Genomic DNA, 26425 nt, shown 5'->3' on the forward strand with positions numbered 1-26425 from the left:
CGCGTGTGCAGTCCGGCAGTGTCAATTATACGTGTGCTTTGAATTTATGGCAACTTTGTATGAAGAAAATACGCTAGGCTAAAGGCTTCCACGTGACAACCTGTTTGGGTAATGTGCTATTTTTGGGGGGGTTAATCTGTTGCTGTGTATTTTGTGAAATTGTATTAGTGGCGACATTGGAGGAAAATTTAATTTCCCTGGTTTTGTCTTTTTTCTGGGGTGTGGGCGTGGGTGAAGATTGTTCCTGGGACAGTTACCCATGTTCATTTCTAGTAGGGGAAACCGGGGATTGTTGTAACACTTTTGGCATTTTTTGTAAATTTCTCAGAAATTGTTTGAGCTACTACATTCAAAATGTGATAGGAACAACTTCCATCTGTCTGCTACAAATTGGTATAAGTATTAGGTCTTTAAATCAAACAGACAAGGAGTGAAATGTTACAATTTACCCCATCTCCTGGGTCAGTTGTAACAGGCCTTGGGGTGAAATATAACAGTTTGAAAAAATGCTTAAATCACGACATGCAACAAGATATTGAAAGGATTTATTGAGAACATGAGAACAACATTGCAATGTTTAGCATTTTGTTTTGCAGAAATAATAAAGTCATAATACAAATCATAAAAATGTGAATTATTTTTACACTCCATTAACTAGCCCTTCTCAACTAAACAACATCTGACAACTTAGCAGCATCTGAACTTAACAACGGAATGTTTGTGGTGTGTGTGTTAGTGAGTGAGTGAATTTGAGAGAGAGCGCTGGTGTGTGTGTGAATGTTGGACATGTTCAATCAGAGTCACAGTTATGACAATGGTATGGTAGTGCTGGGGTACAGGCTTGGTGGGCCCATCATTTGTGTTCCCAGCGATGCACCCACATGTTAAAACTATCCCTGACCCAATTTTAGCTACATGTTACAACTTTAGCATTGCTAACTTACATCAAATTAAACCTGAAATAAGTTTGGTGAATCGAACTACAAAGCAGGTGATACCATCACAAAACAAATTTGGCCCCAAAAATTACTTTCTTACCTCAAAATCTGATTTTTAGCAATATGTGCAGAGTTTATCACAGGGTCTTGCTTCTTCACATGAGGGTTGAGGACTAAACTGAGCATGTGCAGAGTGAGTCACATGATTTTAGATTATTCCTGATTGGAGATATTAAGAGTGTTGCAACTATCCCGTGTTACAGCCTTCCCCGGTCTCCCCTACAGAATGACACAGTGACCTGTGGTGATGTTGGTGGCTGGGTAAGCACGGGCTATTATCAAAGCCAGATTTACTCAGAAATAAACATTGATGAAGCCCAAGTTCACTATACAACAGATCGCTCCAACAACCAGAGTGACATACGCTATTAACCGAAATTGACAAACGATTTTCACCAAATGTAAATACCAATGTAGCCAAGCAATAGCCTTCAATGGCGCATATTTCATATCATCCAACAAAATGACACTGCTCTACTCAGCTCAGATTTATGTAACATCCACAGTTACAACTTATCCCCTATAAGTTGTAACTGTGGATGTTACATAAATCTGAGCTGAGTAGAGCAGTGTCATTTTGTGAAATGAAATGTGCAGTGCACATTTCATCCAAATAATTTGCAACGCTAACTCCATAACCTTTCACAATGGATTTACAATTCTTCTAATGCTCGGGGCATGCAAACACACAATAATATGTAAGGTTCTAACGAAATTCCCATATCAACAATTAAAACTACTAAAAATGCTGTTTAAACATCAAAAAAGTGTCTCATCAAAAATAAATTATGAAACCCATACAAAACAAACTGCAAATGCATTCAACAAGTTTGTACAGTCACAAGCTTGATGTCGTCATTAAGTGCTAGGAATAAGGGACCAAATACTCATATTTTGACTACTTTAATACAAAGTGAATTTGTTCAAATACTTGTGACACCTTCAAATGTGGGGACTAGATACATGAAGTGCCTTCATTTCTAAACAATAAGACAGATATGTATGAAAATAGCCTAAAATAAAGTAAAAATAGCCTCAAATTCTGTACTGTCTTCTCATATGAAACATTTGATCTTGTAATGAACACGATGGGAGACAGAGAGCTGGTTTCAAGCACAGGGTGCAGCAGGTGTTTATTAGGACCACAGGAGGAGGCAGGTAGCTGGGTCCAGGGGCAGGCAGAAGGTCATATACAGGGACTCCAAAAAGGTAACAGTACAGGCAGGGAAAAGGCTAATAACGTAGTCCGGGAGATCAGGCAAGAGGTTGATGACAGGAAATGTGATAGGCAAAAGTACAGGTAGGGAATAGGCAAAAAGGCGTCATTAGTGAGGATGGCCAAAACTACGCTACACAGGAGGACTAAAACAGAAATAAACAGCGCTCCGAATAGAATGTGTATCAAAACAAACAATACCTCACAATGATGGGGTGCAAAGAACTGAACTAAATAGTGTATGTAAATGACATACAGGTGTGTGAACAGGTGATCAGAATTCAGGTGATTGGGATCTGGAGAGTGAGCTGCGTTCAGGGGATCTATGCGTTGGAGAGTGTGAGCTGGAAAGTGGGCTGGAAAGTGAGCTGTGTTCAGGGGATCTATTTATTTGAAAGTGTGAGTTGGAAGCAGACGTTACAGATCTCAAATCCAAAATGCTGAATTATAGAGACAGATTAAAAGTTTTAGCTTTACTGGTCAAATAAATACGTAGGGGAGTGCATGTACTATATACAGTATCTATGCTCAGGTTAAATTAGCCTAGTATTTGTTCATGGTTGAGTCATTTCACTTCTTCGATAGTTTTACATTGTGTGCTCCCAATGAACTACCCCTTTAGTGTTTTTGCACTTCGTGTATATTCCATTGACCAATCACCATTCCTTTAAAAGTAACCCAAGCTTTTTATTAAGCATGTATGCTATTACTGTGCGAATTTTCCAGTTGTCAAGCACCATGGCCTCTCTTTCTGTGTAGAGCAGAGCAGACAGTCACTTCATTTTGGTTTTCAGTTTCCACAGACCACACAAGTTCAAACCTTTTCAAATGACTGTGTGCCAAAGAGGCAGTTGTTAAATCTAACATGCTTGAGAAAGAGGTCACTTATATTCACCCTAAAGGTTTGAACCAAGTCGTTTCAAAAATATATTTGGCCCGTTATTTTGATATCATAGCCTATAATTTCGGTTTCCGAGAAAGTCAAAAAGCTGGATGACATCACTGTCAACATGACATAATTTGGAAGACAGGGTTCCATGCTCCTTGAAGCCCTTATGGCTGGCTGAGCACAATTCATGGTTAGGAACGTGGAATAAAAACGTGCTTAGTTGGAGTGATGACTGCTGGCTTTCTGCTGGAAATTACGACATGCTTCATGTCCCTTTTGTAAAACATAGGCTGCCTGCACTATAATGAATGTGACTTCTTTAAAATCAGTCTTTATCAACCTTGTAAAATAAAGTGATGTTTTCTCTGGAAAAAAACCTTAATAGACCAAAAAGGTGCCAAGGGCTCTTTGTGCATGTCAAAAGTGTAATATCAATTTCCCCAATTATTCTACTTATTTTCCCATCTAGCCATGACTACTAGACTTCACTGGCTCTCAAGAGCCCTCTGCCTGATAGGCATACTGTGCACCGTCACTACCACATATGTGACAGAAGATTCTCCAGCCCCCGCTGAGAAAGGAGTCACCTTCAGCCACATCTATAAGATAGACCTGGCCAAGAGCCCTGACTGTAAATTGGCCTTGCAGACCATGCCTCACCAGCAGGACCAGGAATCAGGTCTGCAAGAGCTGGAGGGGGGCCCTACTCTGGAGGGGGACAAGGACATAGTCTTCAGGCACCAAATCAACCTCAAGACCCCAAAGTGTGACTGTGATGAGTCAGAGCGCTTCAAGTCTTTGCTGTACAGAGTCAACGGGCTGGAGGAGGAGGTGGAACACCTGAAGAGTCAGTGCTCCCAGGGCTGCTGTGGTGGCAAAGGTGGTGGAGCAGGAGGTACAGTACAGTTTATCACCATAAGATCTGACAGCGCATCTATATTCAATAGCTACAATATATCTGAAACTATATCATTCAAAACTGGGAAACTGAAAAATGATTGGTCTACAGACACTGACATTACACTTACAGTAAAGACTCTTCAAATACCACATAATGTGATTTTTTTATTCTGAATTTCCACAGGTGTGGACACTAGCTGTAGTGGCCACGGGACCTACCAGCACGACACCTGCAGCTGCCAATGTAACCCTGGCTGGGAAGGCCCAGACTGCTCCATCTCCACCTGTCCTGATGAGTGCAACGACCACGGGCGCTGTGTGGATGGCAAGTGTGTGTGCCTTGCTGGCTACATGGGGAGAGACTGCAGCCAGATGATGTGCCCAGGCGACTGCAACGATAAGGGACACTGCGTGGACGGGAAGTGTGTGTGCTTCAGCCACTTCACCGGCGAAGACTGCAGCGAACAGAAATGCAGTCCTGACTGCGTCCACGGCACCTGCGTGAATGGAATGTGTATCTGTGACGAGGGCTTCTTTGGGGATGAATGCTCTGCAGGTAAGGGCCCGTATTCACAAAGTGTCTCAGAGTAGAAGTGCTGATCAAGGATAAGGTCATAATCAGGTTATAATGTCTTATTCATTATAATCTAAAAGGGAAACTGATCCAAGATCAGCACTCCTACTCTGAAATGGCCTAGGTCTACATTACAAACTCTACCTGTTGTTGATTCTGAGAACTGGAATGCAGAAAATATACAGAGAATGCGTAACATTCACAGAGAATGTAGAACATCTACAGCTGTGGAGGCCTAAGGGTTCTGGGGTGTCAAACACTTTAAACCTGACGTTAGGTATTGCAGTTATTTGACTATTAGTTATTAAAAAGCAGTTATTTGACTTAGGTGCAGAGAAGCAGAACATTTGCAGTCAAAACATTCTGACAGAGGAATTTACTGCTTCCACACATATGAAAGTAGAAGTAATTGCTGCAGCCTCAGGTCATGTTTGCCAATCAACTGTCTAAGGATTTCACTTTGTTAAAACCAAGTTTGCCTTGTGCACAGACCTTGGGTAGCAGGTCAGCTATTGCAATCACTGAGATTCAGATTTTCAAGCAGCGCCGCAAGAGATATTTGGAGAGTTATAGCAAGTTGCATATAGGAACTGTTGATTTAATTCCAACAACAATGGGGACGTGTCAAGGGGAAAGAGGGAGGCTATGTGAGTTTATGAATTGGATTTGGAGGACAAATATTATGAGTATGGGACAAAAGCTATAGTATACTGAGACATTTTCTGTTTTGTGTGGAAGAGTGCATTTGAAGCTACGGTATATGGTGAATAGGGATCTTTTCCACAAACATTGGCTTTTTAGAGTACAGAAAATGATCAGACCTTGAGGTGCACTATCATGAATTCTATTTCCCTTTAGCAACAACTAAAAGCAATGCTAACCTCCATAACTCACTACTATGATTGTGTCTGGGATCTGAATGTAGGCCTTTGGAGATTTGGGGTGTTTTTATAATGATAAAGAACTCAGACACACATTTCAAATAAATCACCAAGAGAAAACCTCAAGGGTTTTATTGAGGGTATATTTTATTCTCCCCACAAAAGACCTTGGTGGATTTCTGTGGATTTCTAAACGCAAGATCAAAGCCGTACAGATGCTGCATGTGGATTTGGTCTGCTTTCCATGTTCAGCTCCTGAGTTGGCCCATAATGCTCTTTCCACCATGGCAGACTCAGTAAAAACAGGACCTTATACAAATCACTGAAAAGTGGGATCACTCACACAGACAAATGGCAGTTACAAGCGGTCTTGTTCATTCACATTTTTGCTTCACATTTCAGAATCACATTACATTCTCAAACGGGTGGTCTTGAATATTATTTGTATTGTAATTATGTATGGTCACAGCACAACATGGAAACAGCTTCCCCACTTGTTTCTCGTATTAATTATGACACAGAGTACACTGGGCAGCACACGTTCAGCCCACTTGATGAAAAGCCTATTTACAGTTTTCTCCAAATATTTTTAACACCAAACAGATTTTTCCTTGGTTCAGAACCTGCCACAGTAGATTTATGCTTCCCTTCTTTATGAAGTCCAAACATAATTTCTGTTAGGATATACATTTTATTCTTCAAAACACAGTATGCTTCCCCCATAAACAATCAGTCAGGACACATATTTCCCTCCCTTTAGCTTTTTACAAATCTCTAGATGTTAATTTATTCGTCCCTTTGGCCGTTCTGAAATATTATTTAAGTGCAAAATTGTTACTGGCAGTGGCTGTAGAAAATGTCAGGAACAGGCATAATAACTGCCACTGTATGAAAAGGCTCCTGCTGAAGAGAAAGCTTCCTGCCTTCATCATGTGGAACAATGTCCAAACCTGCTGTGCATTCTTTGCTGGTAAATGTGGTCTCCTGAGCACCCATTTCATATTTCCCCCAATGTACAGTTACGCTTTTCCTGCGCATGAATTCCTCAAATTCACCACCTATGGTCGCCTGTGCATTTCCCTGTACCCGCAGGAATATCTTGGCTTGGAAAGTTTGCTCCGTACACTGCTGACTGGCCGTCTCCTAGGCTCACTTTCATGTTATTGAAAAGTTCCCCTATAGTCTCTGATTCGCCAGACCATATTTTCCACCATCTTAATTGAAGGATCCTGGCTAGATATAACACTGTAACCACAGAAAAGCAATATCTTTTTACCAATTTCCATCTCAGGTTTTTGAAAAACAACTAAAAGTTAAAAATGTTATTTTCCTTAAATCAGATATGTTATTTCTGTCAGAGGAACATCGGGTGAAGTGTGAAAAGAGTGAAAAAGAGAGAAAGCAATAACATAGCGACCTTAATACAATAGCTTCTGATCTGTTCAAGAGGGTTTGATCTCTTGGCATAACAGCTGACGTTTTGAACTGACAGGCCACCAGGTTTATCCTGGTTGGGGTTACCCCTCGAATTCATCAAAATAACATAGTGAGTAACAGAGTTTTGAACTGTCCCTTAACCAACCATACCTCTGTTCCCCCCTTAGTGTTTGGCCCTAACGGCCTGCGTCTGGTCAGGGTGACTGATGTCTCGCTGCTGGTAGAGTGGCAGGCGGTGAGAGCAGCAGAGTACTACGTCTTGACCTGGCACCCTGAGGGCAACGAGGCAGAGCGGGTCACCGTTCCCAACACAGAGACCTCCTACCTGATCACCGGTCTTAGGCCGGGGGTCACCTACATAGTGCAGGTGTACGCTGTCATCAAGGAGATCCAGAGCGAGGGGGACAGGATAGAGGCGACCACAGGTAAAGATGTGAAGTGAATCACAGTATGTTTCTCACAGCATTGATTTGTACTTTGTCCTTTTCTCTCACAAGTGCAGCTGCTTTCGTTTGTAGTAAGTGGTTCTGAATGCCAATTTTAATTTTCTGTCATCACATATAATTCACTGTGTACCGTATGTACAGTTGACCCAAATAACCCTGAAGTCTGTTTGTACTAAACTATTCACTTAGTGATAGTTTGTTTACCATTAGGTTAAAGGTAATTACACTAGGCAGCCTAATTACAAGGAAATTAAGCCGTGGACACATTTTATGGAAATGAGGCTAGTTCACAGATGTGGCGAAGACAGGAACTGAGCACAGAGCCTTGGGCTGTGGGAAACATCTCAGTGCATGACATTCCTCTCTGGGCATGAGAAAAGGCCTGATCATCTGGCTATGACGAAGACTCTAGCCACACAAGACGCTTTAACTTCAAAACATTATCCCTTCCAAATGGTTTAAATCTATTTTCCCCCTGAGAAAGAACATTTAAAGGACATTAGTCAGCCCCTTTCTGGTATTTAATTAGTTTTTCCTGTCCTTTAATGGGCTCGTATGCAAGATCACGTATAGGAAGAGCCTCACAGGAAACATGCTGTGGTTCTGTACTTCAGTTATGACACTCTTTGGTACCCTACTAGGCCTGTCTTATAACTTGTCCCCAATCAAACCATATAACTAATAGATCATTATTGTGACATGAATGATTGTCAGCGTCGGTGATGTTTAAATACAATGGTTAAATGTCACTATTTTTACATATTCTAATGAGACCATGTTGACCCTACACAGTGGTGTCTGGTATTGATGGTATCCGGGTATTGGGCCAGACTGAGGACTCTATCCAGGTGGACTGGCAGAACCCTGCAGCACCTCTGGACCACTTCAGACTGACCCATGCTAACCCTGACGGGCAGGAGGAGGAGCAGATCGTACCTATGAGTGCAGAGGCCAGGACCACCAACACCATCGTAGGTACGTAATTTAAACAAGGAGAACACTGTCTGCAATATTTTAAAATAGAATAGTACGTCATATTTTAAAACTGTTTCCTGTGTAACCGTCTGTTTTAATGTTCTCCACCTCCCCTCACTTGAGCAGGACACTCATAACCCTTTGAGCATTCACAGATCATCCATTTTGTTTGCTATGTACATAAATGGCTATAATCATTGAATAGTGTTCAAATGTATTGTGGTAGATTAAGAACTTTGAACCACTGTGAGGTTTTGCAGCTTACTTTCTCTGTGTGTGTTATACAGGACTGCAACCTGGCACTGAGTACCTCATCACAGTGCAAGGCATCAAAGGCACCATCGAGGGGAAAGCCTCCTTCGTCACCGGGGTCACAGGTGAATGCTGCTGATTCTAGACAACACAGGATATCTGGGGGTTTCAGGGAGTGGGGAGACACTATGGCTGTGTCCAAAATGGCACCCTGTTTCATGCATAGAATAGCCCTATGGGCCCTGGTCAGAAACAAGTGCACATCATAGGGAATAGGGTGCCATTTGGGACACGGATACCATATCCAACATCAGCCAGCTGTAACCACCCTCTGTAGCCCATTGGACCATAGTCTAACTCTAAATCATTCCCAACTCTACTGTGGGAACAGCGGACAGGCACAGAATGCGCTATAAAGCATAGAATGATAACATACAGTACTGTACCCTGATATTAGGTCTTACTATAACAGACAATGATAATAGAATAATGAACGTGGTCAGGAATACTAATAATTATGGCTCTTGCAACCAATAGAATATTATAAATATGGGGGATACAACCATCCCAGCTCTGCAGATTTTGCTGCTGTCAGAGACCGAATCATTAGATAATTTGTTTTGGTACTGTTCATATGTAGCTTTTTGGTCGCAGATCCAGGAATGACTGAAGAATTGCAACATTTACCTGGAGCCAACTCTGCAGATAGCACTACTGGGGGATTTTAAAAGTCATTGTCAATCGATCAATAATATAATAATACTTTTAGCAAAATGTTTTATCTTTCATTTACAATCTGTTGAAACTATGAGAATAGAAAGGTTCAGAACTTGTGAAACATCACAGCACAGTTGACACATTTTTGGCAAATTGAAATAAAAAATGGATGGCGTTAAGAGAGAGATGGGAGGGGTTGAGCGGAGCTGAAGGGTGGGATTAAAAACAACAAGATAACTCATGTAAAATACACTGTGTCCGTAAAATGTATATAGGTTCAGAACTTTTGTGAAACAGCACAGATACAAATATATGGCACTGGATGGTCTTCAGAGATAGATGGGAGGGGTTGATGGTAGCTGAAGGATGGGATTAAAAACAAACAAAAAATAACTATTGTAAAATACATTGTGTCCGTAAAATATATACAGAATGTATAAACTGGAAGTAGAAACCTAAGTGTTGTTGTCTATTATTTTATTCCAATTAGGGTTAGGGGAAAATAATAAAGTAAAATATATATAAAAAAGCTGATCTACCTAAGAAATAGTCTCATGTGGCTCAGTTGGTAGAGCATGGTGCTTGCAAGGGTTGTGGGTTTGATACCCATGGGGGACAAGTAGGAAAATATATGCACTCAATACAGTAAGTCACTCTGGATAAGTGCGCCTGCTAAATGACTAAAATGGTAGTAGAACACATTGTGTAACAGCTTGATATTGTCACCAATGATCCGAGCCTTAAGGTGAGAATAGTCCATGATTTATGTAAGCCATCTGGTCCTTTGAGAAATATTAACATGGGAATCCCTTATTTGGACTTCAAAAGGATTCTGTTGAGTTGTTTGAGGATGAATTAATTAAGGATATTAACTTCTACAGCTGGTCCTATCCAACCTGTTACTTGCCTCCTAGTTGACTGACTGACTGGTCTACAATGGCAGCTTATCCAACTTGGCCTGCTCCTTTTGTTAGGGTGATGTAGTAGTTCAAAAAGGAGAGCTCCCTGTCTCGTTACACTGATGACGCTTTGTTTTCTCAACTCTCAGGCAACGTTTAATGGTTTTAATTTGGAGTTAACTCTTGTAGCGCTCCCGTTTGATGGTTGTCAGGTGGCTTCCATGATCTCACACATGCTTCCCCTACAGAGCTAATCTTCACATGATTCACAGTGGCTTGTCCTAAACCTTCACGTGAGGAGTTGCACGTAAGGCTTATAGTGATTTTGTAATTCGGAACTTCTGAGTTTCCTTAGATAGGCATAGAATTAGTTCAAGATGAGTGTGTGGGCTGGGTGCTTTTAAAAGGGTCACTTATTACTGCTACTGCGCGGTTTGTTCTCCTCAGAGCGATAAAGTCACACACGTAAAAGAAAAATAGGAAAAAACAAACATAATAGCATTCACAAAGAGAGTCTATTATGTCTGCGACTGTCTGTGAATATATGAGCCTCCTACTAGCTGTACAGAGTATGAAACTGTATCCTGCGGGGCCGCCCCTGACAGCTCACATTACAGTATGGAAGCCTCAATTATAGGAGCATTTTCCTCTCCTCTCAGCAAGTTATACATTATAGAATGTTCTCTCACACAAGTGGCCGGTCCTCCACTTACAACAAGAGAGGAAAAGGGCTTTTCAATACCTCTCTCTTTCAGGACAGACTCAGTATTTATTTACTATGAAAATTGCAGCTAGAGTGCATTACATATATATATATATATATATATATATATATATATATATGCCATTTATCAGACACTTTTATCCAAAGCAACTTACAGTCATGCGTGCATGCATTTTAAGTATGTAAATACTATCATGCCATTTTATTCAATGGCTACAAAGGGCTCTCTCTTCTACTGTGTGGTCATCATAAATCCTTATTTTATAGACAATGAAACAGTGGAGTACGGTGCTAGACCTTGACACGTTTGCCAGGGCGCAGTAAGGAGACATGAATTATAGCGAGCTATTACAGCATTTGAACAAGCCAAAATCGATTGAATCGCTACCTGTCATAGTGACCTGCCAGAGGATTGTAAGGCTCATAAACACAACATAGTAGTCTGCTGGTGTTACCTAATCAGATTCAATCAAGTTTACACAGGAGCGGCCGTATAACCAGAAGCAGCTGCATAGCTAGGTAAAAGCCAGGGAATGTGTTTAGCCTTCATGTTATATGGTCCCTGGACTCGAAGGTCCTGTGGAGCTGTGGAGTACAGCCGGGCTGCAGTTGGTACGTACAGTAGGTGGAGGCGGACTCTGGCGCCCTTAGTCCTTATTCTTCAGTTATTCTGAGGTGCTGAAGTTACTAATCTCTTCTTCCCCTAATAAACCTCGTCAGAAATAGTTATGAGCTGCTAATTTCAGTGTGGGTGGAATTTAGGTCTATACATACATAACCACGCACACTGCTGTTTAGAAAAATGTCACCCTTCCGATAGGGCCGGGACGATACCAGTATCGCGATACTTGTTAGTATCGTGGCAAGGAAACAAAACATGAAGCGGATTAAATTCTTTAGGAAAACAGCCCTAATGTAGGAAACAAACATAATTATGTTGTCATCCAGATTCACATGTATTTATTTTCCAAGCTACAGTATAGCACGCAATATTTTACATACCAAAGAGTTTGATCTGCTCCGGGTTTTCATTTTCGCCATGGAAAAAATATTGCGATACTGGTATCGTCCGGCCCTACCTTCTGACACAGCTCTCCCTTGGGCTCCTCGAGCACTCAACTTTCTGCAGTCACTGCCCGTTTAAGTAAGGCTAGCGTGTAAATGCAGCTCGCTCCCCAGGCGGTAAGGCCTGTAAGGAGGCCTATGATGGAATAGCTGTTTTCCACATGGTAAACCACAACCAGTGTTTTGTAGTCTCCCACTCAGCCACTGTGGCGGCAGAACCTTGAGCTAACCCAATCCGTCATACGCTACGCCACGGCCTCGCCAGACTGTCTTCAGCCTCTCCCACGGAAGTAAAACATCTACCAAAGTGCTGATCTGTTCAAGCATGAGCAACCATGCATTGGAGAGGATGATAAAGCTGTGGCATGTGTGTCTGTCTGCATTTTTGTTTGATAAGTAAGAAAGATATTTCTGACAAGTGCTCCCGTTTGCAGGGAAATTAAGGTCTCAGCTTGGGACAACAGAGACAAGGCTTAACTCATACACTCTACACATGCTTTTCTCAGTCTACTGCTACTTTGTTAACTTGTTGCCATTTTCTTGCGACTAATCTCTTTGAGCTTGACGAGCAATGTACCCACATACAGTGCAAAAAGACAACAGCTAAACCATATACGTGGCTTTGTCTTTGGATGCATCGTTAATCAGTTTTCATGATGCGGATAGTGCGGTGACATAGAGCTGACCTTGGCGGAGTCATGGAGGAATAGCCCAATGATGATTTCTTTTACATGTTTTCTCACTTCTCTCTCTCTCTCTCTCTCTCTCTCTCTCTCTCTCTCTCTCTCTTTCTCTCTCTCTCAGTGTCACGCTTTCCTTACTCCAGCGACCACCGTATAACTGCAACCCCATTCCCCTTACTCATCCTGCTCTGCGCTCCAGTCTGGATCCTCCCCTGTCAGTGCGCTCACATCCTCCATATTTCTTCTCTGTCCTCTAATACCTCAAGCCCACTGACCTCCTCCTGTTTCCTCACAGAGAGAGAGAGAGCCTGTCTGCGATCCTCTTCCAGCCTGCTACTAGGACCTCTGTCTGCCCATAATAATTAATTTTTCCGCATTTGATTGACCGACTTGGAAAAAAGTGAATGCTTCAATAGTGTTTTATAAACCATCTGAGTGTCCTTATAGAAAATAATTACGCTTCACACAGCATATTGTCTGCCTCCACCCTCATTATATCAACAGATCTTGACGCTCCTACTAACCTCTCGACCAAAGAAGTGACAGAGGACAGTGCTACTGTGGAATGGCAGAAGGTACAAGCAGAGATCGACGGCTACGTGATCAGCTACAGCTCTGCTGAGGGTTCCAGTGGGGAGATCCCTGTGGGGGCAGACAGCAGCTCCTACAGGCTGACTGGGCTGAGGCCTGGAGTCATCTACACAGTCTACATCTGGGCTGTCAAGGGCTCCCGGGTCAGCAGGAAGAGCTCCACAGAAGCTGAGACAGGTCACTAACTTGTCTTCTAATTTAAAGGGTCAAAAAACCATGTGGATATCACAGGGGGCTGCTGAGGGGAGAACGGCTTATAATAATGTCTGGAGTGGAGTGAATAGAAGGGCATCAAACACATGGAAGTCATGTGTTTGGTGTATTTGATACCATTGCAGTGATTCCGCTCCAGCCATTACCACAAGCCTGTCCTCCCCAATTAAGGTGTCACCAACCTCCTGTGGTGGATATGGCTGTTACTTAGAATAGGACACATTTGTAATAGATCTGGGACTATAAAAAGGAGTGTGTACCACAACAAATTATCACTCAAACTTGTTTCACTTGTCCTTAGTCATACCTCAACTGACCATCACAGATAATTATATTTTCAAACAATATGTTATACATAAAGGGATATTCCACTTCAAAATGTAGGTTTGTCAGATGTTTTTTAGACATAAAAAGAATGTCAAGATGAGTCCACATCCCACGCCATTGGTTGCGTAGATCCAGCTAGTTAAATTCCTTAACCCCAAATGAATAGAAAAGATAAGCACTGCAAAGCTGGAAATTACATGATGCTTATCTTTCCTAGTCATTTAGAGTTTTGGCATATAGCTAGAACTACAAAACTGATGGCCTGGGATGGGAACTTATCTCAACAGAAGACCACTATTGAGGCCTAAAAACACAAGACAAAATGTGATTTTGGAGAATAATTCCTCAATATAAGACTGTAAATTGTATGCAAAATCCTTGTCATACTTCTAAACAAATCTTTACTAGAGAAATATTTTGCCTGTCACAAAAGTCCTTGTTTTTTGCTCTTGTGAAAATGTGCATCATAACTTTATTTCTCCTAGAGGGAAAAAAAATAACAGTATGGAACACTAATATGATATTAACCCATTTACTAATGTCTCTCCAGATCTGGATGCTCCTACTAACCTCTTGACCAGAGAAGTGACCGAGGACGCAGCCGATGTGTCGTGGGACAGACCTCTAGCGGACATCGACGGCTACGTGATCAGCTACAGCTCTGCTGAGGGCTCCAGTGGGGAGATCCCTGTGGGGGCAGACAGCAGCTCCTACAGGCTGACTGGGCTGAGGCCTGGAGTCATCTACACAGTCTACATCTGGGGTGTCAAGGGCTCCCGGGTCAGCAGGAAGAGCTCCATTGTAGCTGAGACAGGTCACTAACTAGTCTCATACTTTTTGAGTGTGAGGGGTGAGATCCCACACACTGTAGAGATGTTAGTTCATCAATCATCTTTGTTCAAGTTTCCATAACCTGTAGGTAGATAGGACTGAGGTCTGAACAGACAGTTTACAGCTTCTGCTCCTTTTTATAACCAGTAGGGAACACAATATATGGTTTATACTTGTCATGTAGGTTTGTCACTTATGGGTGGCACAAATTGTGATATGGGGGACTGGAATGGGCAATTTATTTGCAAATGCAATACTGTAGTTTAATATACTATATTAATTACTTTAGTGTTTTTGCGGAGTGAAGTGTTTTATTGACATTACTGTAGTATTTACTGTAGTTTTGCAGTCTGTAATATAGTGTTGTATTTACTATATTATTCTACAATATACTACAGAATTGTATAGTAAGTACCACACATGACCGAGGGATACTACATTGTGTAGTACAATATAATACAGTATACTACAGAATTCTATAGTAAGTAATGTAGTATTCTATAGTAAACTGTAGCATTTGTTCATGTTCAACTATGTGCCTGAATCCCAAATGAATGGAAAAGAAAATAACTGTCTAAATTCATAATTTAAGATAGTGCCTATATTTTACATTATTTGGGGATTTGGGATGAGGGCACATGAGAACAGTAGATCTACACAACAGATGGCAAGGCACATGGACTTATATCAATATTAAACCATTTATGAGGCCTGATCATCTCTGACAAACTTTGATTTTGGTGTGTGAACTGACCCTTTAAAGTCTCTCTTATACAATGAGAGTGATTTACAGCTCTCTCAGGTACAGCAGGTCTTGATACAGTAAATCAATTAAATGTCACAAACTTCATGACATGACACAGAAGAGCATTAACCCTTATATCAATGGTTCTCCAGATCTGGATGCTCCTACTAACCTCTTGACCAGAGAAGTGACCGAGGACACAGCCGATGTGTCGTGGGACAGACCTCTAGCGGACATCGACGGCTACGTGATCAGCTACAGCTCTGCTGAGGGCTCCAGTGGGGAGATCCCTGTGGGGGCAGACAGCAGCTCCTACAGGCTGACTGGGCTGAGGCCTGGAGTCATCTACACAGTCTACATCTGGGCTGTCAAGGGCTCCCGGGTCAGCAGGAAGAGCTCCATTGAAGCTGAGACAGGTCACTAACTAGTCTCATACTTTTTGAGTGTGAGGAGTGAGATCCCACACACTATAGAGATGTTAGTTTAGGGTTTGTCTTTGTTCAAGTTTTCCATAACCTGTAGGTAGATAGGACTGAGGTCTGAACGGACAGTTCAGAGCTTCTGCTCCTTTTTATAACCTGTAGGTAACACAATATATGATATGTACTTGTCATGTAGGTTTGTCACTTATGGGTGGCACAAATTGGGATATGTGAATGGGCAGGGTATATGCAAATGAAATACTGTAGTATAATATTTAAGAGATAATGCCAGAGAGCCGGTGTTTGGAGGATATATTGCCACAGGTATTGTTAGGCCTAAGTCGAAGTCGTGTAATACTATAGTAATTACTTTAGTGTTTTTGCGGACTGTAGTGTTTTATTGACATTACTGTAGTCTTTACTGTAGTTTTGTGGCATGCAGTATACTGTAGTATTTACTATATTGTTGTAAAAAATGATATCGTAAGTACTACAAATGACCGAGGGACACTACATTGTGTAGTATAATATACTACAGTTTACTACAGAATTCCATTGTATATAATGTAGTATTCTATAGTAAACTGTAGTATTTGTTCATGTTCAACTACGTGCCTAAATCCCAAATGAATGGAAAAGAAAATAACTGTCTAAATTCATAATTTAAGATAGTGCCTATATTTTACATTATTTGGGGATTTGGGATGAGGGCACATGAGAACAGTAGATCTACACAACAGATGGCAAGGCACATGGACTTATATCAATATTAAACCATTTATGAGGCCTGATCATCTCTGACAAACTTTGATTTTGGTGTGTGAACTGACCCTTTAAAGTCTCTCTTATACAATGAGAGTGATTTACAGCTCTCTCAGGTACAGCAGGTCTTGATACAGTAAATCAATTAAATGTCAAAAACTTCATGACATGACACAGAAGAGCATTAACCCTTATATCAATGGTTCTCCAGATCTGGATGCTCCTACTAACCTCTTGACCAGAGAAGTGACTGAGGTCACAGCCGATGTGTCGTGGGACAGACCTCTAGCGGACATCGACGGCTACGTGATCAGCTACAGCTCTGCTGAGGGCTCCAGTGGGGAGATCCCTGTGGGGGCAGACAGCAGCTCCTACAGGCTGACTGGGCTGAGGCCTGGAGTCATCTACACAGTCTACATCTGGGCTGTCAAGGGCTCCCGGGTCAGCAGGAAGAGCTCCATTGTAGCTGAGACAGGTCACTAACTAGTCTCATACTTTTTGAGTGTGAGGGGTGAGATCCCACACACTGTAGAGATGTTAGTTCATGAGTCATCTTTGTTCAAGTTTCCATAACCTGTAGGTAGATAGGACTGAGGTCTGAACAGACAGTTTACAGCTTCTGCTCCTTTTTATAACCAGTAGGGAACACAATATATGGTCTGTACTTGTCATGTAGGTTTGTCACTTATGGGTGGCACAAATTGGGATATGGGGGACTGGAATGGGCAATGTATTTTCAAATGCAATACTGTAGTTTAATATACTATATTAATTACTTTAGTGTTTTTGCGGAGTGAAGTGTTTTATTGACATTACTGTAGTATTTACTGTAGTTTTGCAGTCTGTAATATACTGTTGTATTTACTATATTATTCTACAATATACTACAGAATGGTATAGTAAGTACCACACATGACCGAGGGATACTACATTGTGTAGTACAATATAATACAGTATACTACAGAATTCTATAGTAAGTAATGTAGTATTCTATAGTAAACTGTAGCATTTGTTCATGTTCAACTATGTGCCTGAATCCCAAATGAATGGAAAAGAAAATAACTGTCTAAATTCATAATTTAAGATAGTGCCTATATTTTACATTATTTGGGGATTTGGGATGAGGGCACATGAGAACAGTAGATCTACACAACAGATGGCAAGGCACATGGACTTATATCAATATTAAACCATTTATGAGGCCTGATCATCTCTGACAAACTTTGATTTTGGTGTGTGAACTGACCCTTTAAAGTCTCTCTTATACAATGAGAGTGATTTACAGCTCTCTCAGGTACAGCAGGTCTTGATACAGTAAATCAATTAAATGTCACAAACTTCATGACATGACACAGAAGAGCATTAACCCTTATATCAATGGTTCTCCAGATCTGGATGCTCCTACTAACCTCTTGACCAGAGAAGTGACCGAGGACACAGCCGATGTGTCGTGGGACAGACCTCTAGCGGACATCGACGGCTACGTGATCAGCTACAGCTCTGCTGAGGGCTCCAGTGGGGAGATCCCTGTGGGGGCAGACAGCAGCTCCTACAGGCTGACTGGGCTGAGGCCTGGAGTCATCTACACAGTCTACATCTGGGCTGTCAAGGGCTCCCGGGTCAGCAGGAAGAGCTCCATTGAAGCTGAGACAGGTCACTAACTAGTCTCATACTTTTTGAGTGTGAGGAGTGAGATCCCACACACTATAGAGATGTTAGTTTAGGGTTTGTCTTTGTTCAAGTTTTCCATAACCTGTAGGTAGATAGGACTGAGGTCTGAACGGACAGTTCAGAGCTTCTGCTCCTTTTTATAACCTGTAGGTAACACAATATATGATCTGTACTTGTCATGTAGGTTTGTCACTTATGGGTGGCACAAATTGGGATATGTGAATGGGCAGGGTATATGCAAATGAAATACTGTAGTATAATATTTAAGAGATAATGCCAGAGAGCCGGTGTTTGGAGGATATATTGCCACGGGTATTGTTAGGCCTAAGTCGAAGTCGTGTAATACTATAGTAATTACTTTAGTGTTTTTGCGGACTGTAGTGTTTTATTGACATTACTGTAGTCTTTACTGTAGTTTTGTGGCATGCAGTATACTGTAGTATTTACTATATTATTGAAAAAAATGATTTCGTAAGTACTACAAATGACCGAGGGACACTACATTGTGTAGTATAATATACTACAGTATACTACAGTTTACTACAGAATTCCATTGTATATAATGTAGTATTCTATAGTAAACTGTAGTATTTGTTCATGTTCAACTACGTGCCTAAATCCCAAATGAATGGAAAAGAAAATAACTGTCTAAATTCATAATTTAAGATAGTGCCTATATTTTACATTATTTGGGGATTTGGGATGAGGGCACATGAGAACAGTAGATCTACACAACAGATGGCAAGGCACATGGACTTATATATCAATATTAGACCATTTATTTGGCCTGAAAACCTCTGACAAACTTTGATTTTGGTGTGTGAAATGTCCCTTTAAAGTCTCTCTTATACAATGAGAGTGATTTACAGCTCTCTCAGGTACAGCAGGTCTTGATACAGTAAATCAATTAAATGTCACAAACTTCATGACATGACACAGAAGAGCATTAACCCTTATATCAATGGTTCTCCAGATCTGGATGCTCCTACTAACCTCTTGACCAGAGAAGTGACCGAGGACGCAGCCGATGTGTCGTGGGACAGACCTCTAGCGGACATCGACGGCTACGTGATCAGCTACAGCTCTGCTGAGGGCTCCAGTGGGGAGATCCCTGTGGGGGCAGACAGCAGCTCCTACAGGCTGACTGGGCTGAGGCCTGGAGTCATCTACACAGTCTACATCTGGGCTGTCAAGAGCTCCCGGGTCAGCAGGAAGAGTTCCACACCAGCTGAGACAGGTTATCAATTTGCCCTGGGGCTCCAGTCGACAGCCGAGTCTTTTCATGATAATTTCACGCATTCATTGTCCAATGAGGCAGATAGTCATTACTGAACAGGAGCTTATCTTGTGGAGGCATAATCGTTGACGAGCTGCAGGTTCCTCCACTCTTACTGGAATTCTGGTCAACTCTGACTAACAGTTCAAGGATCTGCTCATTATGTGAGACATATACAGTGACCTTTTTTGGAGAATAGAGATGGAGGAATGAAAGGCACGATAAATTGTACATAATCTTATTCAACCGTCCAATGACTGCAACTGAACATATTCACATTTTCATTTGACTGAATTGCTTACATTTTGGGATCTTCTCTTCATAGAAATTGATTCGCCTAAGAACCTAAAAGCGTCAGATGTTAAGCTGGATGCTGCGACCCTGACCTGGACTGCTCCCTTAGCCAGAATCGATGGCTACATCCTCACATTCAGAGCTGAGGATGGCACATTGAAGGTACTTTGATTCTCACATGGTTCACCCTCTAGCAGTTGTAAACAGTGATGTATCCAATGTTATGACATCTGTACATAGCTATAGAAATCTATTATCATTGTCAGTTATATTTTTTATCTTTAAGTATTGGCGATCACAATGACCTTTCATCATTTTGGTATTTGGTATTTTATTAGGATCCCCATTAGTTGTTGCAAAATCAGCAGCTACTCTTCCTGGGGTCCACACAAAACATGAAACATGACATAATACAGAACATTAATAAACAAAAAACAGCTCAAGGACAGAACTACATACATTTAAAAACCGGCACACATAACCTACATATCAATAAATACACACAATATCTAGGTCAAACAGGGGAGAGGCATTGAGCGGTGAGGTGTTGCTTTAACTGTTTAAAAAAAAAAGTTGACTGTTCATTTGAGCAATATGAGATGGGAGTTCCATGCAGCACTTGACCACGTGGCTGGAAAATAATCAAGATAAGACATAACTAGAGCCCGCAGGATATGCTTTTTGGAGTGTGGTGTCAGAAAAGCAGAGCATCTCTTTATAATGGACATGCCTCTCCCCATCTGTACAACCATTGAATCTATGTGTTTTGACCATGACAGTTTAGTCTCTTCAACTTGTTCAACAGCCACACCATGCATTACCAGATCCAGCTGAGGTCTAGAGTTAATGGAATAATTTGTACCAAATACAATGCTCTTAGTTTTAGAGATGTTCAGGACCAGTTTATTACTGGCCAGCCGTTCCTAAATTGACTGCAACTCCTTTTTAAGGGTTTCAGTGACTTAGCTGTGGTTGCTGACATGTACAGTGCCTTCGGAAAGTATTCAGACCCCTTGACTTTTTTGTTTGTTTGGTTACAGCCTTATTCTAAAATTGATTAAAATGTTTTTTCCCTCATCAATCTTAACTCAATACCCCATAATGACAACGCAAGCACAGGTTTTTAGACATTTTAGCCAATTTATTAAAAATAAAACAACTGAAATATTACATTTACATAAGTATTCAGACCTTTTACTCAGTATTTTGTTGAAGCACCTTTGGCAGCGATTACAGCCTTGAGTCATCTTGGTTATGACGCTACAAGCTTGGCCCACCTGTATTTGGGGAGTTTCTCCCATTCTTTTCTGCAGATCCTCTCAAGCGCTATCGGGTTCTCTTCATCTCTTCAGAGATGTTCGACTAGGTTCAAGTCCGGTCTCCGGTTGGGTCACTCAAGGACATTCAGACATGTCCCGAAGACACTCTTGCGTTGTCTTGGCTTTGTGCTCAGGGTCGTTGTCCTTTTGGAAGTTGAACCTTCGCCCCAGTCTGAGGTCCTGAGCGCTCTGGAGCAGGTTTTCATGATGGAATTTTCTGCACTTTGCTCCGTTCATCTTTTCCTTGATTCTGACTAGTCTTCCAGACCCTGCCTCTGAAAAACATCCCCACAGCATGATGCTGCCACCACCATGCTTTACCATAGGGATGGTTCCAGGTTTCCTCCAGATGTGACGCTTGGCATTCAGGCCAAAGAGTTCAATCTTGGTTTCATCAGACCTGTTCTGAAAGTCTTTAGGTGCCTTTTGGCAAACTCCAAGCGAGCTGTCATGTGCCTTTTACTGAGGAGTGACTTCCGACTGGGTTCTTGGTCCCCTCCCTGACCAAGGCCCTTCTCCCCCAACTGCTCAGTTTGGCCGGGCGGCCAGCTCTAGGAACTTCTTCCATTTAAGAATGATGGAGGCCACTGTGTTGTTGGGGACCTTCAATGCCGCAGAAATGTTTTGGTACCCTTCCCCAGATCTCTGCCTCTAAATAATCCTGTCTCAGAGCTCTACGGACAATTCCTTCAACCTCATGGCTTGGTTTTTGTGCTGACATGCATTGTCAACTGTGTGCCTTTCCAAATCATGTCCAATCAATTGAATTGACCACAGTGGACTCCAATGAAGTTGTAGAAATATCTCAAGGATGGTCAATGGAAACAGGATGCACCTGAGCTCAATTTCGAGACTCATAGCAAAGGGTCTGAATACTTATGTAAAGAAGGTATTTTCCCCCCTTTTTTTCTGTTTGTCATTATGGGTTGGGTCATCAGCATACATGGACACACAGGATTTGTTTAATGCCAGTCGCAGGTCATTGGTAAAAAGGGAAAAGAGTAGAGGGCCTAGAGAGCTGCCCTGCAGTACACCACACTCTGCCTGTTTGACATTAGAGAGGCTTCCATTAAAGAAAACCCTCTGAGTTCTAATAGATAGATAGCTCTGAATCCACTATATGGCAGTTTGAAAAGCCATGAAACATATGTTTTCTCAACAACAGGTTATGGTCAATAATATCAAAGGCAGCACTGAAATCTAACTGTACAGCTCCCACAATCTTCTTATTATCAATTTCTTTCAACCAATACACTCAGTGTATCTCACCGGAGAAAGCATCCGAGCGAGCAAAACAGTGCCCCTCTGTCTTACTATATGTAGCCCATGTATCTGATGTTGTCTGGCCAGAAATTGTATGACATGCCATTTTCTTTTTGATACATGGTCTACACATAAAAGGCAATTTATGCTTGATCATTAAATGTGGTCCGAGGCTCCGTATGGAGGGTGTGAAGCAATTGAGGAGCCTCCGGAGGCATGCAGAGGCCAAATTGAGTTGTGCACCGCATTGCTGTGCGTCTCCCACATTTTGTAAACAATGCGGTGTGCTCTGTAGAGCTCTGCATTGACATGATTGGTTGAAGGTAGGTGAGGGCGGGAGATCCTGTATAAACACAAACTCACTTCCATGACAATTTACGTAACAACAGCTCTGCGCTGCTCCGTGACGCGTAAGAAGTCTGAATAACCTGACTTCTGCAGAGGCCATATCACCATGAATGCTGCACGGCCAATGAAGACTTAGGATTGACCATGCAGCACCTTTTATGAGACAGAGCGGCGCTGTTTCACTCGCTTAGATCTTTTACCTGAGAGTGATGTCTTTCTGTCGGCACGCATCTCCGGCAAATAAATGATCTATATTTTAAGGGCAAGGAGGTACTGTAGAGCGGACCAGGCCCCCTAAGGCCCGTCCATAATATAAGGTGTGCATCTTGTGCAAAAAAATAAATAATATGTATATACCTGTCACGATCGTCGTATGGAATGGACCAAGGTGCAGCGTGGTGAGCGTACATTTTCCTTTATTTTTAAATGTCGCCAACAAAACAATAAACAACTAAATGAACGTGAAGCTCCGTAAGGCTATACATGCATTAATGAAGACAACTACCCACAACTACCAAAAGGAAAAAAGGCTGCCTAAGTATGATTCCCAATCAGAGACAACAATAGACAGCTGTCCCTGATTGAGAACCATACCCGGCCAAAACATAGAAACAAACAACATAGAATGCCCACCCCAAATCACACCCTGACCTAACCAAATAGAGAAATAAAACGGCTCTCTAAGGTCAGGGCGTGACAATACCCATGACCTCTAGTAGCAAAATATTGAATTCTGTGTCAGTGACTCTTTTTTGTCCCAGCCAAAGATGATAATTTCTCTGTGTTCTGAATAGACTTCGGAGAAGAAGCTGAGGGCAGGAGAGAGCAGGTTTGCCATGTCAGGCCTGGAGATGGGAAAGAACTATATTGTTACCCTCCTCGCTTACAGAGGAGCAAAGAGGAGCAGAGTGATAGAGACCACATTCAAAACAGGTAGGATGTGCCCTCTATGAACGTCATCCCTAGACCAAACTAGTCTGATTTATTTACATATCAGTGTGGAGACGTTTGCATTTCACTAAGCTCTTGTGCTATTAATGTAGGGTAATTAGTAATGTCTCATTCCTTTCTCATCTTTTAATTGGTCACTTGTGAAATATCACTGACAGCCAACTTTCTGTTCAATTTGTTTATTGCTTTATCAGAGTAAATGAGTTAACACAATTACTTTTGCCCCCCTGAAAATGAAAGCTTACTGACATCATTGTACTTGTACCTTTAACAGTGGGTTTATTGTACCCGTTCCCCATGGACTGTACTCAGATTAAGACGAATGGTAACATGGCAAGTGGAATCTACACGATTTATATCAACAGTGATCGCACCAAGCCCATGGAAGTGTACTGTGACATGGACACTGATGGCGGTGGATGGGTGGTACGGTCAAGCTAAAGTACATTATGATTTATGTTATTGATGGCTGAAAGAAAAACATGTCAGGATAGATTGAACATTACTCTCATCAATATAAACTGTCAATCAACTTTGTGTGTGAGCAGAGACTGAGATGTACGGTATATCATTCCACAGGTGTTACAAAGACGCAACAATGGACAGATGGACTTCATGAAGCGCTGGAGACAATACATGGCCGGCTTTGGGAACATGACTGATGAGTTCTGGCTCGGTTAGTACTGTAAAGGCATCCTTTTAATCTCTTGTATCTAAATAGGACTGTTATGTCCCTAGGAGTTCCTCTCATGGAATTGAAATTGATGATGCTGATGATGCTGCTGATGATGATGCTGCTGCTCTGATGATGATGACCACAACGATGATGATGATGATGACAACCACGATGATGATGATGATGTAAATCATCATCACAATTCTGTTACTCTAACCCATAGGTCTGGACAATATATATGAGCTGACCAATACTCCTACCCAGTATGAGCTGCGAGTGGACCTGGGTGTGGGTTCAGAGAAGGCCTATGCTGTCTATGACAACTTCAAGATAGCTCCAGCAAAGCAGAAGTTCAAGCTGACCATCGGCAAATACAGAGGAACAGCAGGTGGACCAGCTCTTTGTATCTTTCTAACAATTTGTTAAAGAATACATGAATAAATACTCTACACATACACACTACACAAACCCAAGGCTCCAACCAACAAACATACCTATTATCGCACAATACCTTGAACTCCATTTTTACAATGGCTTGCTAAAAATACAAAAAAGCTCCCAGTTTGAAGTCTACCTGCCATTTAGGGGCCTTTTACCACTGGCCTTCTCTGACTTGGATTGCATACAATAATTCTGTGAATGTGGTATATGATTGTTTTCCAGGTGATGCCATGAACTACCATCAAGGTCGCCCTTTCTCTACTGTTGACAATGACAATGACATTGCTCTCGGTAACTGCGCACTTACTCATCGTGGTGCTTGGTGGTACAAGAACTGTCACCTTGCCAACCTGAACGGCAAATTCGGAGACAACAGACACAGCATGGTAAGAAGTGTTCTTCTTATTTCTTATTTTTATTTCTCATGTGTTATTGTTTTGTAGTACTACATTGATATTGATTACGGCATTGTTGGGTTTAGAGCTTGCAAGAAAGGCATTTCACTGTACATTAAAACGTGAAACTTGAAGTGTGCTCTTTAGTTTTTTGGATGTAGTGGGAGATTGTTCCAGCAGATGGCAGTAATAGAATAATATAGAATCTATGGGGGTTGCACATGAGCATCCTGTAGGGGCTTTCCAATCTTAGTTTGAAATGGCTATGTCCTAGATCTATGAACTATTTTTTTTCTTCTCAAAAAGCCTTATAAATAGCAGGGGCTAATAGATAACTTTAATTCTCAGAAAGAACTGTTGTTGTCTCACAAGAACTGTTTGTGTGTCTCTGCAAAGAAGAATGTTGGGAGAAAATGGGAGGGTATAGTTTTGTCCTGTCACATTATACCATGTTTCTCTTAATAACATGTTTAATAATTTTACGTCTGTCTTGGTGTAGGCAACACAAAGAGAGTTAATAGAAGTTTTCAAAGTGGATAAATCTGCCTGACTGGCTAATCTAATGTGTGGCTGTGCCTCTCTTTACCGGGGGCTGGATTTATGTCATGCCTATAACATCCATTTTTTTTATTTTTTATTCCACCTTATTTAACCAGGTAGGCCAGTTGAGAACAAGTTCTCATTTACAACTGCGACCTGGCCGAGATAAAGCAAAGCGACACAAACAACAACACAGAGTTACACATGGAATAAACAAACATACAGTCAATAACACAATAGAAAAGAAGAAAGTCTATATACAGTGTGTGCAAATGGCGTGAGGAGGTAGGCAATAAATAGGCCATAGTAGCAAAGTAATTACAATTTGGTCCTTGGCCTACAATCCATATACAACCCTCTGTGTAAAGGGTTCCACATGGAACTCAAAAGGGTTCTACCTGGAACCAAAAAGGGTTCTTCAAAGGGTTCTCCTATTGGAACAGCCAAAGAACCCTTTTAGTTTCTAGATAACACCTTTTTTTCTAAGAGTGTAGGCCTATTAAAGACTGAAGCAGAATGAAAAACTGCCTGACTGTGTAATCTAATGTGTTGTCATGTGTCTCTCTAACCTCTACCAGGGTGTGAACTGGGAGCCATGGAAAGGCCACCTGATGTCTCTTGATTTCACTGAGATGAAGATCCGGCCAGTGGGCGCCGCCAGGAAGAGGAGGTCGCTTAGCAGCAGAACAGCTCCTAGAAAATAG

At 41.7% G+C, this 26425-nt stretch overlaps 1 protein-coding gene across 1 annotated transcript; it reads left to right on the forward strand.

Moving 5' to 3' along the window:
- Positions 1 to 3574: 3574 nt before the first annotated feature.
- Positions 3575 to 26425, forward strand: tnn (tenascin N). Its single transcript, XM_038963258.1, has 18 exons — positions 3575 to 3986; positions 4188 to 4559; positions 7063 to 7320; positions 8134 to 8316; positions 8604 to 8693; positions 13161 to 13424; positions 14338 to 14601; positions 15516 to 15779; positions 16759 to 17022; positions 17937 to 18200; positions 19192 to 19455; positions 19820 to 19950; positions 23525 to 23651; positions 23944 to 24095; positions 24249 to 24345; positions 24569 to 24733; positions 25009 to 25172; positions 26300 to 26425. Exons 1-18 carry the CDS (start codon positions 3575 to 3577, stop codon positions 26423 to 26425), a joined length of 3861 nt encoding a protein of 1286 aa, XP_038819186.1.

Source organism: Salvelinus namaycush, chromosome 25 (genome assembly GCF_016432855.1).
Source record: "Salvelinus namaycush isolate Seneca chromosome 25, SaNama_1.0, whole genome shotgun sequence".
Lineage (NCBI taxonomy): Eukaryota > Metazoa > Chordata > Actinopteri > Salmoniformes > Salmonidae > Salvelinus > Salvelinus namaycush.

Bases quoted from the DNA above. Each gene is read 5' to 3' on its own strand.
- tnn (XM_038963258.1), top strand. From the start codon at position 3,575: ATGACTACTAGACTTCACTGGCTCTCAAGAGCCCTCTGCCTGATAGGC. The intron at 13,425-14,337 runs GTCACTAACTTG...ATGTCTCTCCAG, and splicing joins CTCCACAGAAGCTGAGACAG to ATCTGGATGCTCCTACTAAC. The intron at 15,780-16,758 runs GTCACTAACTAG...ATGGTTCTCCAG, and splicing joins CTCCATTGAAGCTGAGACAG to ATCTGGATGCTCCTACTAAC.